This window comes from Ascidia mentula, chromosome 4 (assembly GCF_947561715.1).
Source record: "Ascidia mentula chromosome 4, kaAscMent1.1, whole genome shotgun sequence".
Lineage (NCBI taxonomy): Eukaryota > Metazoa > Chordata > Ascidiacea > Phlebobranchia > Ascidiidae > Ascidia > Ascidia mentula.
In genome coordinates, this window is record NC_138569.1 from 17,975,604 (window position 1) to 17,990,172 (window position 14,569).

General features: G+C 38.0%; 1 protein-coding gene across 1 annotated transcript; it reads right to left on the minus strand.

Moving 5' to 3' along the window:
* Positions 1-1,381: 1,381 nt before the first annotated feature.
* On the minus strand, positions 1,382-13,649 carry LOC145898235 (uncharacterized). Its single transcript, XM_082986663.1, has 26 exons — positions 13,537-13,649; positions 12,359-13,158; positions 12,006-12,172; positions 11,414-11,630; positions 11,231-11,343; positions 10,983-11,156; positions 10,630-10,719; positions 10,230-10,357; positions 9,977-10,156; positions 8,878-8,894; positions 8,583-8,699; positions 8,355-8,521; positions 7,707-7,923; positions 7,414-7,526; positions 6,923-7,096; positions 6,542-6,631; positions 6,064-6,191; positions 5,599-5,786; positions 4,101-4,199; positions 3,746-3,912; positions 3,362-3,578; positions 3,184-3,296; positions 2,614-2,778; positions 2,373-2,462; positions 1,928-2,055; positions 1,382-1,587 (listed from the first exon to the last, which is right to left on the minus strand). The coding sequence occupies exons 2-26, from the start codon at positions 12,428-12,430 to the stop codon at positions 1,382-1,384; spliced, it is 3,537 nt and encodes a 1,178-aa protein (XP_082842789.1). The 5' UTR covers positions 12,431-13,158; positions 13,537-13,649.
* Positions 13,650-14,569: the final 920 nt, after the last annotated feature.

Below are 14,569 nucleotides of genomic sequence, written 5' to 3' on the forward strand. Positions count from 1 at the left end.
TTGATTGGTGATTTGTGATGGCAAACTTTTTGCAGGAGAAAAGCAATTCTAGAGGGATTTCGTTCCAATGTAGAAAGCGATTCTACGTTAACTCACAAGAACCTGATTCGACCGTGAACTTATGTTTGTTGTTAGCCTTATGTCAACGTTTGTAATATATAGTGCACAGTATCTGTAAAACGAACAAAAACGCAATTATCACCGACAAAAATTGTTTTTAAATAGTTTTATGCGTAAATGTTACTTATATTACGAAATTCCTTTTTTGTTCTGTATCATCGTGTTATGAACTGAGTAAAACCAACTTCTTCTCTTGTTTGAGAAAAACATTGGTTGATCGCCTATTCCAATTTTGCCAGTTTGAAACCCCATTTTTTTCACGGGAAAACATCCGGGCCTTTTTGCCCGGATGAGATGCCGGAAAATTTGCGTTGTCGTAAAATCTTATACTGTACTTTTGATGTCAATTTCATTTTTGCCTCAATATATATCAAGCATTCAGATATATCAAATGTGGTGTGTTCCTCATATGCGTTTCTCCATAGCCTGTTGCTTCACTTGTGTGCTCATTGCTTATGCGGCATAAAATTGATATTTTTGCTACTTGCTAACCCAATATTTTCCCTGTCGTCTGGTAATTAAGCTATACACTTTGCTTGAGATATCTGACATATGCTCATTACAAAGTTCATCTTAGTCAGTCATAAAACATGGTGCAAAATGTAACTGCCATTGTTGTCAACTTAAACTTTTAAAAACAAGGTAAAACGGGGAATTTCTTTTGTATGGAAGATTGTCTTCCGCAAAGCAAAGAACATCATTTAGAAATACTTTGATTCCGGAACCAAACTAGCCCAGCAGAAAATGATTTGCTTATGGCGATACTTGCTTTTGGCACAGTTCGCCTGAGTATCGCAAATGCTGTTCTTTGTGGCCAGGCGACGTTAGCAGCTAAGTTTGGTGCGTGTTGTGGTGGATACTAATTTTAATACAACCCGCAGTAATTACTAATTGCAGTGTTGGAGTCTTTTTGAAGTCATAGTTAGGTTTTGTGTTATCTCAGAGTAAACATAACATAAACCCTACAGATGCAACACACAGGTATATACAATTTTTACGTTGGGAGAAGGATTTACGACCATAAGGTGGAGAATTGAGCGGAAAACAATAAGTTTAATGACGAAACAATGAAAGGGCTTTCAAATAGGGGTCTCCGAAAACTCGAAAACATGGGCAAGCTTTTATCACCTGTTTATCAACGACTTGGAAACTGAAATACTACAAAAGTGCTTCAAATGCAAGAATTTTATTTCAGAGTTTATTTGTCTGTGTGTGTGTGTGTTTGTGTGAGTACCCGACGGAAACATGACAATATTACTGTCTATCCAAGAAAATGAGAATCGAAGGCATTGGGCGTCGGTAATTCGTCAACATGACGAAACACGGCGCTGACGTAGTTGGTCATGACGTCTACGACATAAGGGGTCGTCCACGGGCTCATACCTTGCAGGTGACCCGCGTGACCTCCGCCATGTGTAATTGCTATGGCAACATAATCGGTGCGTGCTATTTCCTCGTAAGGAAGACCTTCACAAAAAATGTTTCTCTGAGAAAGTCGCATATATTTGTCACACGCGGAAAATCATAAAATTGGTCTTCGCAACCCAGCACCAGTAGGACATCAGGACCGAGTAAAAACAAATAGTGTAATGTTTCACGCAATCGTATGATTGGCAAGATCGCCCCACTACGCTGGTCCTTACTTGGCGATCCCAGCAATCGTATATCAAGATCGTTAGATTTACAAGTTTCGAGGCCCAGACATACCTATAGTGTACACTATTCACAAAACAATATCAATGAAAAGCTAAATGAGGAGCATGTACGGGTTTTACTCGTCTACAACCTTTGCAAAACAATAACTTACTTTTTGAAGGGACGAAGGCGTCATCGTCGGCGCACAGACAGAGAGTTGGAGTTTTAATAGAGTGAAGAAACTTGGTTGTGATGACGCAGTCTCTGTAGTAGTGGTCGACCGACTCGTAACCAAATACTCTAGCCAACGAAAGAAAACAACATCACAAGATTTTAACCTAATGTCCGCAATTCGCAAAGAGTGTGGACATTTAAATTAAATATCGCAATAACATGTTTTCGGTGGTTTATTATATGCATTCATTTCTAATACGGCGAACTGCCATTGGACGAGTTTCATTGTACGTAATGTCCACTATATGAATATATGGAACTCAATTGTACAAGCGCCCTGCAATTTGCGTAACCTGCCTTTACTCTTCCATGACGGACTACTCCTGGCACTCATTACATTAAAGCAATATGCCAGAAAATTTTGCGACATTTTTTAGACCTACTTTGCAGTCACGTGAGTATCGAATTCCCGAATGCTGCAGAAACGTTTCAACTCGCGAAAATCCACAATGCTGTCCAACAACTCGCGCGAACTGCCTTAACAAGAAGAATAAACGTGTTTTGGGGGGAAAATGTCCGAATCAGAGTCTTTGCTGATTTACTCAATCTTGCATAAAACCTACAACTACTTTTTGTCATTGAATTTAGTGTAATTTTTCACACAGGCGTGTCTCAGCAACATACGCGTTGTAAGTCTTTTTGAGGCAGTAGGTGATGTAAACGTTCTCCAGCCAGTAATTTTCGACGTGGACCGACGCTGTGACTGGATTGAAAGGGCAACCGTATAGGAAGGCGGCATGAAGTTTGCTGTTTTCAGCTTTCTCGGCCAAGTAACGACACAGAAGCAGTCTTAAAACCAAATCAATTACTTAGTTATAAATAGAAAATATTTGACCCAACCCTGTTGATAAATTACACATTTTAGCCAGAAGTAGTTGATACAAAGAAACAAAGTTTTTTATGTCGGCGGTTTGGTCGTGTATATCACGGTTCGGTAACCTTCGGAACACCGTGTGTCGGTTTACAAAGTATGTCTATATGCACACACCAACTATGTTGATCTTTTTAGTCAGCACTGCGTCACGAACGCCTAATTAGATGTATTTTAATGAGTAAATTCATGAAATGTCCGTGCATTAGAGCACTTTTTAATTTTTCTTACCAGAGCAACACAATTCGGGACGCAAGGAAAAATATTACCGAGCATCACGAACTCGTAAACATTCACTAACCAAGAAAGTATATATCACCTACCCTCCAAAGGAAATTCCAACTCCAACTATTAATCTGCTCGGAAACCTTGCTCTGATGATGTCCAACGCCAATGTCACGTCGTTGGTGTCGGAACCGCAAAACGTTTTGGTCGTCTTAGTTAACAAATAATATAAGAACAAAGTAGCCTACGTTTGATTGAATGAGCGCCAGAACGCACCTGGAGGGGAATTTTAACACCTCGGTGTCCCACGAAAACTGCACAATATCCAACTTTCAACAATTCACGCGCCATGATCTGAACCGTACCCGTGGTGGTTCGTCCAACCAAACCCGAAAAAATAACTACCAATGGCCTGTCCCTTTCATCTTGGTTAGTTGGACTTGCCCATGCCAGAAGAAAACTGCCACCATCTGGTGTAGGGATGTGTTCTTTTCTGAAGAAAACATTTTGCTTGAAAATAGGTAGTAGAACATAGCAGAACATTTTACTCAAATTGTTGCTATAGATAGGACAAACACGCCAGTCGGCAAACTTCATGGACAAACTTCTTCTAATGCTACGAAACAGCAAACAGAGGCTAACTATGAACTAAAATCTTACTTGTGGTATTGAACTCTGAAGTTGCGTGGTAAAATAGCGAAAAGAATTGATTGCATTCTTCCACCAGGTGCAAAGAAAAGAGACCAGAATGGTTTGGCAAGCGACCGAACGTGGTTATCGAGAAAAATGGAGAACTGTGATGCCTCCTTTTTGTGTACCATTGGCTTCTGGGAAGTAAAACGCTGATGATCAAGTTGTCGCCGTACACTTTTTTATTGTTACGTCACAATTAATAATTTTTGTATAGTTGTAGCAAGCTCTGTTGTGTCAAGTTTTTGACAGCCATATAGTTTCAATTTAGGTTTCTGTAACACCCGTACGTAGAGGCCCCACATAAGTGGTTTTTAGAACTTACCTTTCCGTAGTTCCGAAAATAATATCCACAGTAAAACAGAAATGATAAGCCTACTACAAATAGTAATGATAGTGCCATTGTTTGGCCTAGAGCGACATTCTGCAACAAGAAAAAAAGCAATGCTCACGTATCGGCTGCAGTTTAACTTCTAACCTTCAGAATATCTACAAAAATTGCTTAAAGGCTAAGGATTGTATTTTTACATTTGAATTGAGCCCAAAACAGATCGGCGTTCACAACAGCTGTTTTCGTAGCGCTTGCATTAAAAACGATACGTAGGCGATTTTTGTAACAATCGTGTGAAAAAAGTACAAACACGCGGCGTTCATTGCATTACTCGTAAAAAGGAAATCAATGAAAACGCTCACAAAGCGCCATAATCAACCCACAGGTCGTGCAGACGAATGTAAAATATAGGGATTATGAAAAGCATGAAAATTCGACCGAACGGAATATTTAATGACGTCATACATTTATGCATAATTTTCGTAAAAACGAATATTGTGATTCGGTTCGCCACATCCATAGCAAGATACGGTACGTTAGGGAAGTGAAACTGTTTTTGAACAAAGTATTATGTAAACATCACATTAAATCTTTTTTCATTCGATCAGGTAACCCCATCTCTATCCTTCTAATTGTGACAAAACTGTTTGCTATCGAGTCTACGCCACACGAACGAAACAGACTTTGACAATAAAATCAAACCCTTTGCTTTTCCTGTATTGTCGATAGGTGTGTAACAAATTAACTGTGGTTATTTAGCCCACAAAACCGTCTTCAAGTCACCAGGCTGTCATGGTGAGACCTAATGCGTCGAAACAGGGTGCACTACTGCACACAGCTTTAAACAGGTCTTCCTTTCTTGTTGGCATACTTGTCAAATTCGTAAAATACTAAACAGAAACCGCACAGGACGAAGAAGTATTCTGCGGCACACCCGAGCCCGTTTGCACCACGCGCTGCATGACTACTATTAACAACCGCACTACTTTTTGAAGTTGTCACAGAATACACTATATAATATAAAAAGAAAATGCGTCATATGCCATTTAAACATGATAAAATACGTGTAAGCTGCAAACAGATGGCCACTGTTTCGACTTAAACTGCAGACAGATTTTAGGTCGAAACAGTGGACATCTGTCTGCAGCTTACACAATTCATATTATTGGCTCCACTTTGCTTATCTTAAGATAAATACCATTTACTTCACGTGTTTCAAATATTTCGCGGTGTTTAGATTTTACGTTGATAACTTCACAGATCGCTTTCTGATTGGGATAACATGCCGAGAAAATATAGCGCGTAACTTTATTTGTCACAGTATAGACACAAACACTGGGGTTGCAGGACAGACTGCATATCACAAACTGCATGACTAATATACGATTATATACGTTATGCGTGTAACAAACACAAATTATAACACGGAACTTGAATTGCCAAGTATTTACTACATGTACGAAGTGAGCGCTTTTCAGCTTCTGAAGTTTTATTCCAGGATATTCGGCGTGGATAATTCGTCGTTGTGGCTAAACACGGCGCTGATGTAGTTGGTTAAGATGTCCACGAAGTAAGGGGTGGCTGATGGGTTAAACCCTTGTAGGTGACCCACGTGACCTCCGCCGTGCGTGATCGCCATGGCAACATAATCGGTGCGTGCCATTTCCTCGTGAGGGATACCTTCACCAAAGAGCAACCCGATTAGGTAAAATCGCAATTTTACGGGAAGTGAAAAGGAAAGAACATTGCACATTAACTGAAATCTTTCCTAACGATGTAGTTTATAAAAGTACTGAATGATCATTAGAATTTGACGCTTGACAGTTGGTCGCTACATTTTTCCGGAAATTTAAATCATTCAGTTCCAGGCCCACCGAAACGTGTACGACCAGTGTATAAGTACATATAAAAGCTCCAACGTCAATCAGGTTGATAATATATGATAACATTTTCTCACTTTTCATTGGAACGAAAGCGTCATCGTCGGCGCACAGACAGAGAGTTGGAGTTTTAATCGAGTGGATAAACTTGGTGGTGATGACGCTGTCTCTGTAGTAGTGATCGACCGACTCGTAACCGAATACTCTGGAAGGAACATTTTACAAATAGATTTAATCCTGAAATATATGGTGATAAAACAACATCAATATCGGCGCTCAAACCAATGATAGCATATTGGACGCGTTCAGTAATTCGTTCTCCAATGACAATTGAGCAGCATCATGATGAAAGGATGCAAGCCTTATTACAATTGATAATTGATTGTGAGCATTATTACCCATTCCACTGTAATTCATGTGACGATTTTAACCTTTACCACAAAAATGAAGACGTTTGTTTCCAGGTCAAAACAAATCGAAAGGCAAGTATATTTTCGCAGTACTCAACACAGATTTTTTTTGGGTATAATACTTTTCTACGTGACTGTCACCTACTTGGCGGTCATGTGAATGTCAAACTCGCGAATGCTGCGTACACGTTTCAACTTTTGGTGGTCGACCACGCCCGCGAATTTCTCCTTAGATCTGCGTGAAACATACGAGAATTATTTACACAAGTGATTCCATAAGTTCAAAGTCCAATTCCTCGTGTTCGAGGCAAGGTACGATAAAGTGTTAACTGTGTGAAAAAATGATTTCCTGTCCAAGTTGCATTCTGAAAGCAGGCATTTTCAAACATATGATCAAATGGCAATATTTTATGAAAACTAAGTTTGATTAAATTCTGCAGCCCTTTAATTTTCACTAATGTCATGATTAGAAAAAAAAACGGAATCCGACTGGCCATGGCCTGACAGCACATTTACTGTAACCTACGCTTCATAAATCCTCTTTAGGTCTTTGGTAAGGAAAATGTTGTACAACAACCAGTAGTCCCATTTCTCCAGATTTGCTGAACCTTCAACGGGATTGAAAGGGCAGCTGTAGACGAAGGCAGCATGAAGTTTGCTGTTTTCACCTTGTAAAGCCAAATATCGGGACAGAAGCAACCTTCACAACAAAGTACAGTTTTTTAAAAACAGCGATTATGAAATCTAATACAAAGAAACAAATGACAGTAGTCCATGAGAGTAAAAAAGAGGGTGTAAAATCTACAAAGTGGTGGTTTCAAATTGAGCTATGCTCGAAAAATTGCCGGAATGCCAAATATAAAATCTGTGGAATGCAAACCTTTACTGAAAAGAATTTGTATTGCAGAGTCTATAATCTATATATACACACATTTTTTCCTTTGACACCGATTATAGTGAGCAATGTAAAATAGCAATGAACCAACATTCGCTGTGAACTTTAAGAACATGGCTTACCCTCCAAAAGAAACTCCAGCACCTGCGATTAACCTGTTTGGAAACCTTCCTCTGATGGTATCTAATGCTAGTTCAACATCATTAGTGTCGGAAGCACAAAAGGCTTTGGCAGTCTGTTGAAATGCACAATAAGATAACTGAACTTTTTCTGGAAAAGCCTCACACATCACCCTGCAGTTTTATTTTGATTTCTCTAATAACAATTCTTTTAAAAAGAATTGGATTAATAAGTCCAAAGAGATGTTGTTTGATATTTAACAGTACTAACCACGGGTCTTTACAACACTACCAACCTGGCAGGGTAGTTCAATTCCTCTGTTGCTCATAACAACGGTACAATAACCAAGGGTAAGAAGCTCTTTGACCATGATTTGGACATAACCAGAAGTTGACTTAGAAACAAGACCAGGAAAAATTACTACCAAGGGATTTTCATTTTCGTCTTGATCTGTGGGACTTGCCCATGCCAGCAGAAATTTGCCTCCATCTGGGGTAGGGATGTGTTCTTTTCTAGAGAGTAGACAACTTTGCTTAATAATAAAAATCTTTGAGGTAGCACAATAACAACAAAATTTTACACTTTTATAAATGGTTTTCTAATTAGAAAAATATGTTAGTTTTATAAATTTGGTTGAATAATGTCTCCAGCTGAAAGTTACCAACCTTTCCGGTGTCAATGTTAAAATTTTGATGTAATATTGTGCTATAAAACATAATTTAATATGTAGGTAGTGAAGTTGTATGTGTAATACTACCATTATTTTGAATGTTTCACCGCAACACTGTAGCAATACTGTTAACGTTGCTCTGTGGATTGTGATCAGACTAGCATAATTTATTGGATGTCTTGAGATGAAAAAATATAAGAAGCCAAGAAATATTAGTGGGCAAAACATAAAAATATAAGATTTAGATTTATAAAAAACTTTCTTATTTATTACTTGTAGTATTTAACTCCGAAGTCACGTGGCAGTACTGAAGCAATTACTGTTTGAAACCTTCCACCAGGGACAAAGAAAAAAGACCAGAATGGCTTTGTGAGTGTCTCCACATGTTTATCCAAAAATAAGGAAAACTTTGATGATTTTTTCTTGTACACCAGTGGCTTCTGGAAATGCAAAAGCAAAACATAGTGTTAAAATTTTTGAGACACCAGTCCAAAAGCTTACCTTTCCGTAGCTCATAAAGTAGTATCCGCAGTAAAACAAAAAGGAAGAAATGACTAAAGTAGTCGGTGACAAGGCCATTATATTTGTATTTGTCACACTACTAAACAACATGCATTCCTGTCAAATACAATCATTATATCTTTACAAAAATTTTATCATAAATTTTATACATATAAATTTACTACTTCCTTATGCTGTGAACTTGACTCGCGATATTCCCAATAAACCAGGAAATACCAACATCAGTCATAGCAAAACTCAACCGTGCAATAAAATAAAAAAGTTTGCGTTTTACCCCATGCGGGGAATTACCTACAATGCAACAATAAAATCAGTACGTTTGATTTTGGCAACGAGCGACCAGGTGTTATTTCGAAAGCAATTGCAATTAAAATTTTATTTTCTAGTAGCTACACTAACATAAACCCGTATAACTAAATGGAAGTATACTATTCATTCTATGCTACTCAGACATACGCTGAAGCAGCTTTTCACGCCTTTTACGTTAAAACTAATGTCAACCGAACAGCGAGGAGTAACAAAAGATTGGTAAAATAACAAACCGGACATAAGATCTATAAACAGGCCCGCATAAAATATACCTCAGTTTTTGTCCGTCATTGCACGACCAGCTTAATTAGGCCTGTAATGCAGTTTCTGCAAACGGGGCACGCTAAACTCTCGCTTCCCTATAAAGAACGCAGAACTTTCATTGGGCAATCAGCTGGCCAAGGGCAAGTATAAAAACACAATAATGTTATTGACTTTGGAGAATAACTGTTACATAAGAAACGAATATAACAATACATTACAATGACTCCTTGACGACAAACCGGAGTCCATTAAGTGTTGCTTTCAGGGCTGGCATATGTCACTATTTATGGTGAACTGCTGCATATAGGCACTCAATTATCAAAGGGAACAAACGTTTTTCTAATTAAACGGTTTCGTTACTATTATCAACTAAACAGATATATAATAACAGTAATTAGGGTTACAGTTACCCAAACGTTTTACAACTTAATGCATGACGACTGATTTAAAGTAAAATGTGGTGCAATATGTGGCGAAGTAATTTAAGCTTGCTTAGGGTGCTCTTGCGCCGGCCTGGGCTGTTCATTTGTAACCACGAGAAAACTACGTCGTTATATGTTGAATTTCATGCGTTCCAAAGTCGATTTGCGTTCCATCATATATTTGTCTAATATAACTGATCTCGTGTCTCCGCTGTACCGAACAAATAAGTCATAATTTCACTTATTGAGAAAGATATCCAAATAAATCAGAAATTATGCAACGAAATACGTTAAACCACAACACAACACAGTAAAAAATGTTACAACACATCAAACGGCAAAACGCAATTCAAACAAACAGTATAGTTGGCTACACACTTTGAAGCCGTCGAAGAATATCAAAATTACTACACACCGCTGTGAAATAGTCGGTCATAACGTCAATAAAATACGGCGTTCCAAGCGGATTAAATCCCTGCAGATGACCCACGTGACCCCCACCGTGAGTAATCGCCATGGCAACGAAGTCGGTCTGGGAGATATCTTCGATTGGAATGCCTGATAATAAAATAATGGTTGTAACATGAATGCACTGTTTTTGTAACTGAACTTTAATGGATAAAGTGCGTACTTTTCATTGGAACAAACATGTCGTCGTCGGCGCACAAGCATAGCGTGGGAGTTCGAATGTTCTGTATTAGTTTGCTAGTTATCACGCCGTCTCTGTAATAATGATCCACGGATTCGTATCCAAATACCCTGAAAACACAAGTCAACATTTACTTTGAAATTGATAAAGTGTATTCGCTTGCGTGAATGGACGAGGTTACTACGTATGTTGTACTTTTGGGAATCCAAATGTGGTTAAACAAATAGCTGTATTTATACAAGCCAATACGTGATTATTTGTCAGTTAAACTATGTTTTTCCACATTAAACGCAAAAATAGCCTTTTCTTTGTTATTAAAAAAGCACACGCAGAGGTCACTTAAAGTCAGTTTGTTGTATGTACATAAGAGTGTTTTATTCACTTTGCCGTCATTTCGGTGTCGAATTGCCTTACGCTGCTCACTCGTCTCATCTTGCGGCGGTCAACCGGCCCGTCGAATTTGTCCTTCGATCTGAATGAATGGAAACATACGTTAAACTCCTACTTACTGTGGTACCAGTGGCGCCATTAAGCCTACAAAGAAGTGTGACAAAGGCAAGGATCAAAGTCCGTTGGGTGTGAGTATCTTTCAAGGTTTACAGAAAAAGCATTAAGGTCGACCGGCGTATGCCTAGAAGCACTTTCGTCATCATGCGAATTTCTTGTTTACTTACTAAACAAAGCCTTAGATTCCCAAGTTTCAAGGTTACTTTGTTTTTACTTAATGATACTTACTTATTGTAAACGCCAAGTAAACCCAAGGTCACAAAAAAGTTAAACAAGATCCAATGATCCCACTTTTCCATGCTGATTGAACATTCCACTGGACTAAATGGACATGCGTATACATAGGCCGCTTGTAACATGCTTTCAGTTCCCTTTAGAGCCAAATACCGGCATAAAAGCAACCTTAAAATGAACACGAGCGTGTTAAAAATAATGGTTTAATTAAACACAGCAATTGTGACCTAATAACCGCTTACCCGCCAAATGAAACACCAGCCGCCACCAATGGGCGATTGGGAAACCTTTGCTTTATTGTGTTTATTGCCAGTTCAACGTCGTTGATGTAGGTTGCGCAAAAATAAGTCGGGGTCTAAACAATAGTTCAGTTCTGTTAAGCTTATCGATGTTATAAGCACATTAAAGTAATGAACTACATTTACCTGACAAGGAATCTCTATACCACGATTGACCATAATGACAACGCCAAACCCCTTGCTGAGAAGCTCTTTTACCATCAGTAAAACATAGTTGGACGTTGAATGCGAAACTAGACCAGGGAAAATCACCACCAAAGGTTCCGTATCTCTGTCTTCATTAAACTGACTTGCCCAAGCCAATACAAATTGGCCTCCATCCCGCGTTTTGATCGTTTCTCTTCTGCGGTTCAAAATTCCATATTCAACACAAAATGCTTTTCGTTGTCAGTCGTTGACATAGATTATATCAACAGTAGTAAAATGCGAGCATTTCAATACAAAAGTACAAACAAACTAGCCAATGCAATAGTCGAGAATTTCATGATACAGACGTTACACAGTTGTTGTACTGCAATAATTTCCAGTGTAAAATGCAGGCGAGTCGGCAAATGTGCTATTTTGTTTTGTATTGAAGATTTACAAAACCGTCAGTTATGTTCGTGGATGTTCATTTGTTCAATAGCGCATTGAATTTCTTATTATAAACGCATGTATTTTTGAGACATTTAAGAAGACTGTTGTTACAGGGGTAGACTACACGTTTTGAGCAGTTTACCTGTAGTACATCCCACTTCGAATGCATGGCAAAAGGGCGGCTACAATAGTTTGTAATCGACCACCTGGACTCCAAAAAAGCGACCAATACGGCTTCGAAATTGATGTTACATGCTTTTCCAAAAACGTCGCAAACGCCGATGACTGCTTTTTGTGGACTTGAGGCCTCTGTGTGGTTTACCATAAAATTAAAGTTTATTCACCTCCAAGAATTTACGCCGACTAATATTCTCAGTATCTCCAGAAAATAATGTGTGCTACCACTTACATAAGATTGGACTAACACTGTACTTGTTAACAGTTTATTGATCATGAATTACTTCATTATCCAAAAGTATACTTTAAACAAATTACCTTTCTGTAATTGAAACAATAGTACCAACAATAGAACAAAACCAGTGCTACTAAAACAATCATTGATGACATGTTGTTCTTGGTAAAACTAACCCACTATACACCAGCACAAGTTTCTGTAACACAGGTGTGGCATTTAGGTTACTAAAGACCACACTCATCAGTATGGATGCTGTGTAAAATCACAATATAATTTACCATAAATAGTCTGTTATCTACAGAGATTATCAGCTGAAAGTCACATTCAAAACAAAGTTTAGCTGTGGAAAAGTTGTTCAATGTTCGCATTTACAAACCATGACAAACTGTAGGTATGACACCAGAAAATAGAAAAATAACTAAGTATTTTAATAACAATAAATGATGCTAGCTTTCAAAGTCCTCTGATTGTAAATTGATTGAAGGCAAAACAGAATCCTGTTTTATAACAGGTTTAGTGTCTTTCAGTTGTTTTAGTGCCATGTTACTAACTGAACCTTTTTGGAGCAACTGTTTCCTTTTGATAAAGTCACTTATTTCAACCATAGCTGGGTCACTTCTGTCATCCAGCATATAGCGAAGTTTTGCCATGCGTAGCTTGTCACCATGCTCTAATAAACGTTTAATTAGCATTGCCCTTTTTTTCTGTTGCCGCTTTATGACTTTTTGTAGTTTATACAAATGCTCAAAGTTCGAGTTGTTCTTTGTTTGCAACTCCATACACTTCTTTTGAAGGAGGGTGCATTTGAGTGCCACATATTTTTCTTTCAATAAACCAGTCTCTTCTGTGGTGTTATCCATTGTAATCCTCCGCTTTTGAACTGAAGGCAAAAAGAAAAAGTTTAAAACATCACCAATCTATTACTATAAAATCAAACAAGAAATACTAAATAGTCCACATATTGGACAATATTTGCATAACAGATTACAGTAACTGGGATAGCAAAAAGAGTTATTTACTTTAACTCAAGGTTGATTCCGTGCAAGCAAATATAACAAAAATCCTCGATTTTTCAGATTCAAGTACCCATATTCAGCATCGCATCCACAATAAAGTAAATGTAATAAATTTACTAAAAAACAGACTGCAAAAAATTGCAGTCTGTTTATAATGTGGAGGTGGACATATTAAACAATATTTATCTTACATAGTTGTTTTGGTCACACTGTGGGCAGATATCATAATAATTACAACTTACCAAACTTCTGTTTTCATTCGTTAGCTTCTTTTTTGTACATTTTAAAAATAAAAACAAGCTTGTTAACGTAAGATAAATGAAAGCAACGAAGCATCCAAAACGCCATCGCTGAGTCACAAGAACAATAGCATTTGCAAGTGAGTCGAAGGTGGATCGTCAGACCCAGACCATTTACGCGAGATCTTGTAAAACCCGAAAATTCCAAGCTACAAAAATGTTTTAGATTATTACTTTGTAATGGAAAATATTAAGTTATATTTCAAAAATTTAGGACCCCAAAACACTACACTATGTTTTATGTAATGTACAATCAGAATTTTGAAGAAGATACATCGTTATGTCTGAAACTGATGGAAATGCATTGCAATATCCTATTTATTTTTTGCTGTCCGTTGAACACGTTATCCAACAGGAAAAGTACAATAATCCCTGATCAAGATTTCGTCTTAAACTAAGCAAGGATTTGGAAAAAATCGTGTTTAGTTTACCGTATTCAAATTTCAATGTGGTAAGGTAAACGGTAACATTACTTCTTCATGCAACAACGGGCCACCTACAATCCTGTTTTATCAAGAATAAAAATTGGTAATCAGGCTGGTTGTGTTTGCCGAAGAGCAGCAAAGTTGCCAAATTAAACTATCGGATGACAACGTTCGGAACCTATACGGGCAGCTAAACAACCACTGTCCGTGCCAACTCAGCGTAACGCTGGCAGTATACGCAGGCGTTTCAGTGAATCAGAACAGAAGCCCCACTTTCCTGCAGGCGGGTTGAAACGTATGAGGAAATGAATGGAGAAAATTCACATCTGTAAACAGATTATTAGAAGCGTTGTTTAAAACTGGCAGGGAACAAAAATTCTTTGAAAGTCAAAATATTTGAATACGGAGTGCTACACATTTATAGACATGCAAATGCGTTTTAACTCTCAAATGTTTTGACTTACTCCAGCACGCATGTGGTTATGTAGTATCCGCGTCAACTGATTAGCGAAACCGCGTAGATGGACGTGTATTTGTGAGTCAGACTGGGA

Coding starts and splice junctions, on each gene's coding strand:
- LOC145898235 (XM_082986663.1), bottom strand. CDS start 12,430: ATGTCATCAATGATTGTTTTAGTAGCACTGGTTTTGTTCTATTGTTGG. Junction 11,344..11,413: donor GTATAGAGATTCCTTGTCAG/GTAAATGTAGTT, acceptor ACTATTGTTTAG/ACCCCGACTTATTTTTGCGC. Junction 8,522..8,582: donor ACTTTATGAGCTACGGAAAG/GTAAGCTTTTGG, acceptor TTGCATTTCCAG/AAGCCACTGGTGTACAAGAA.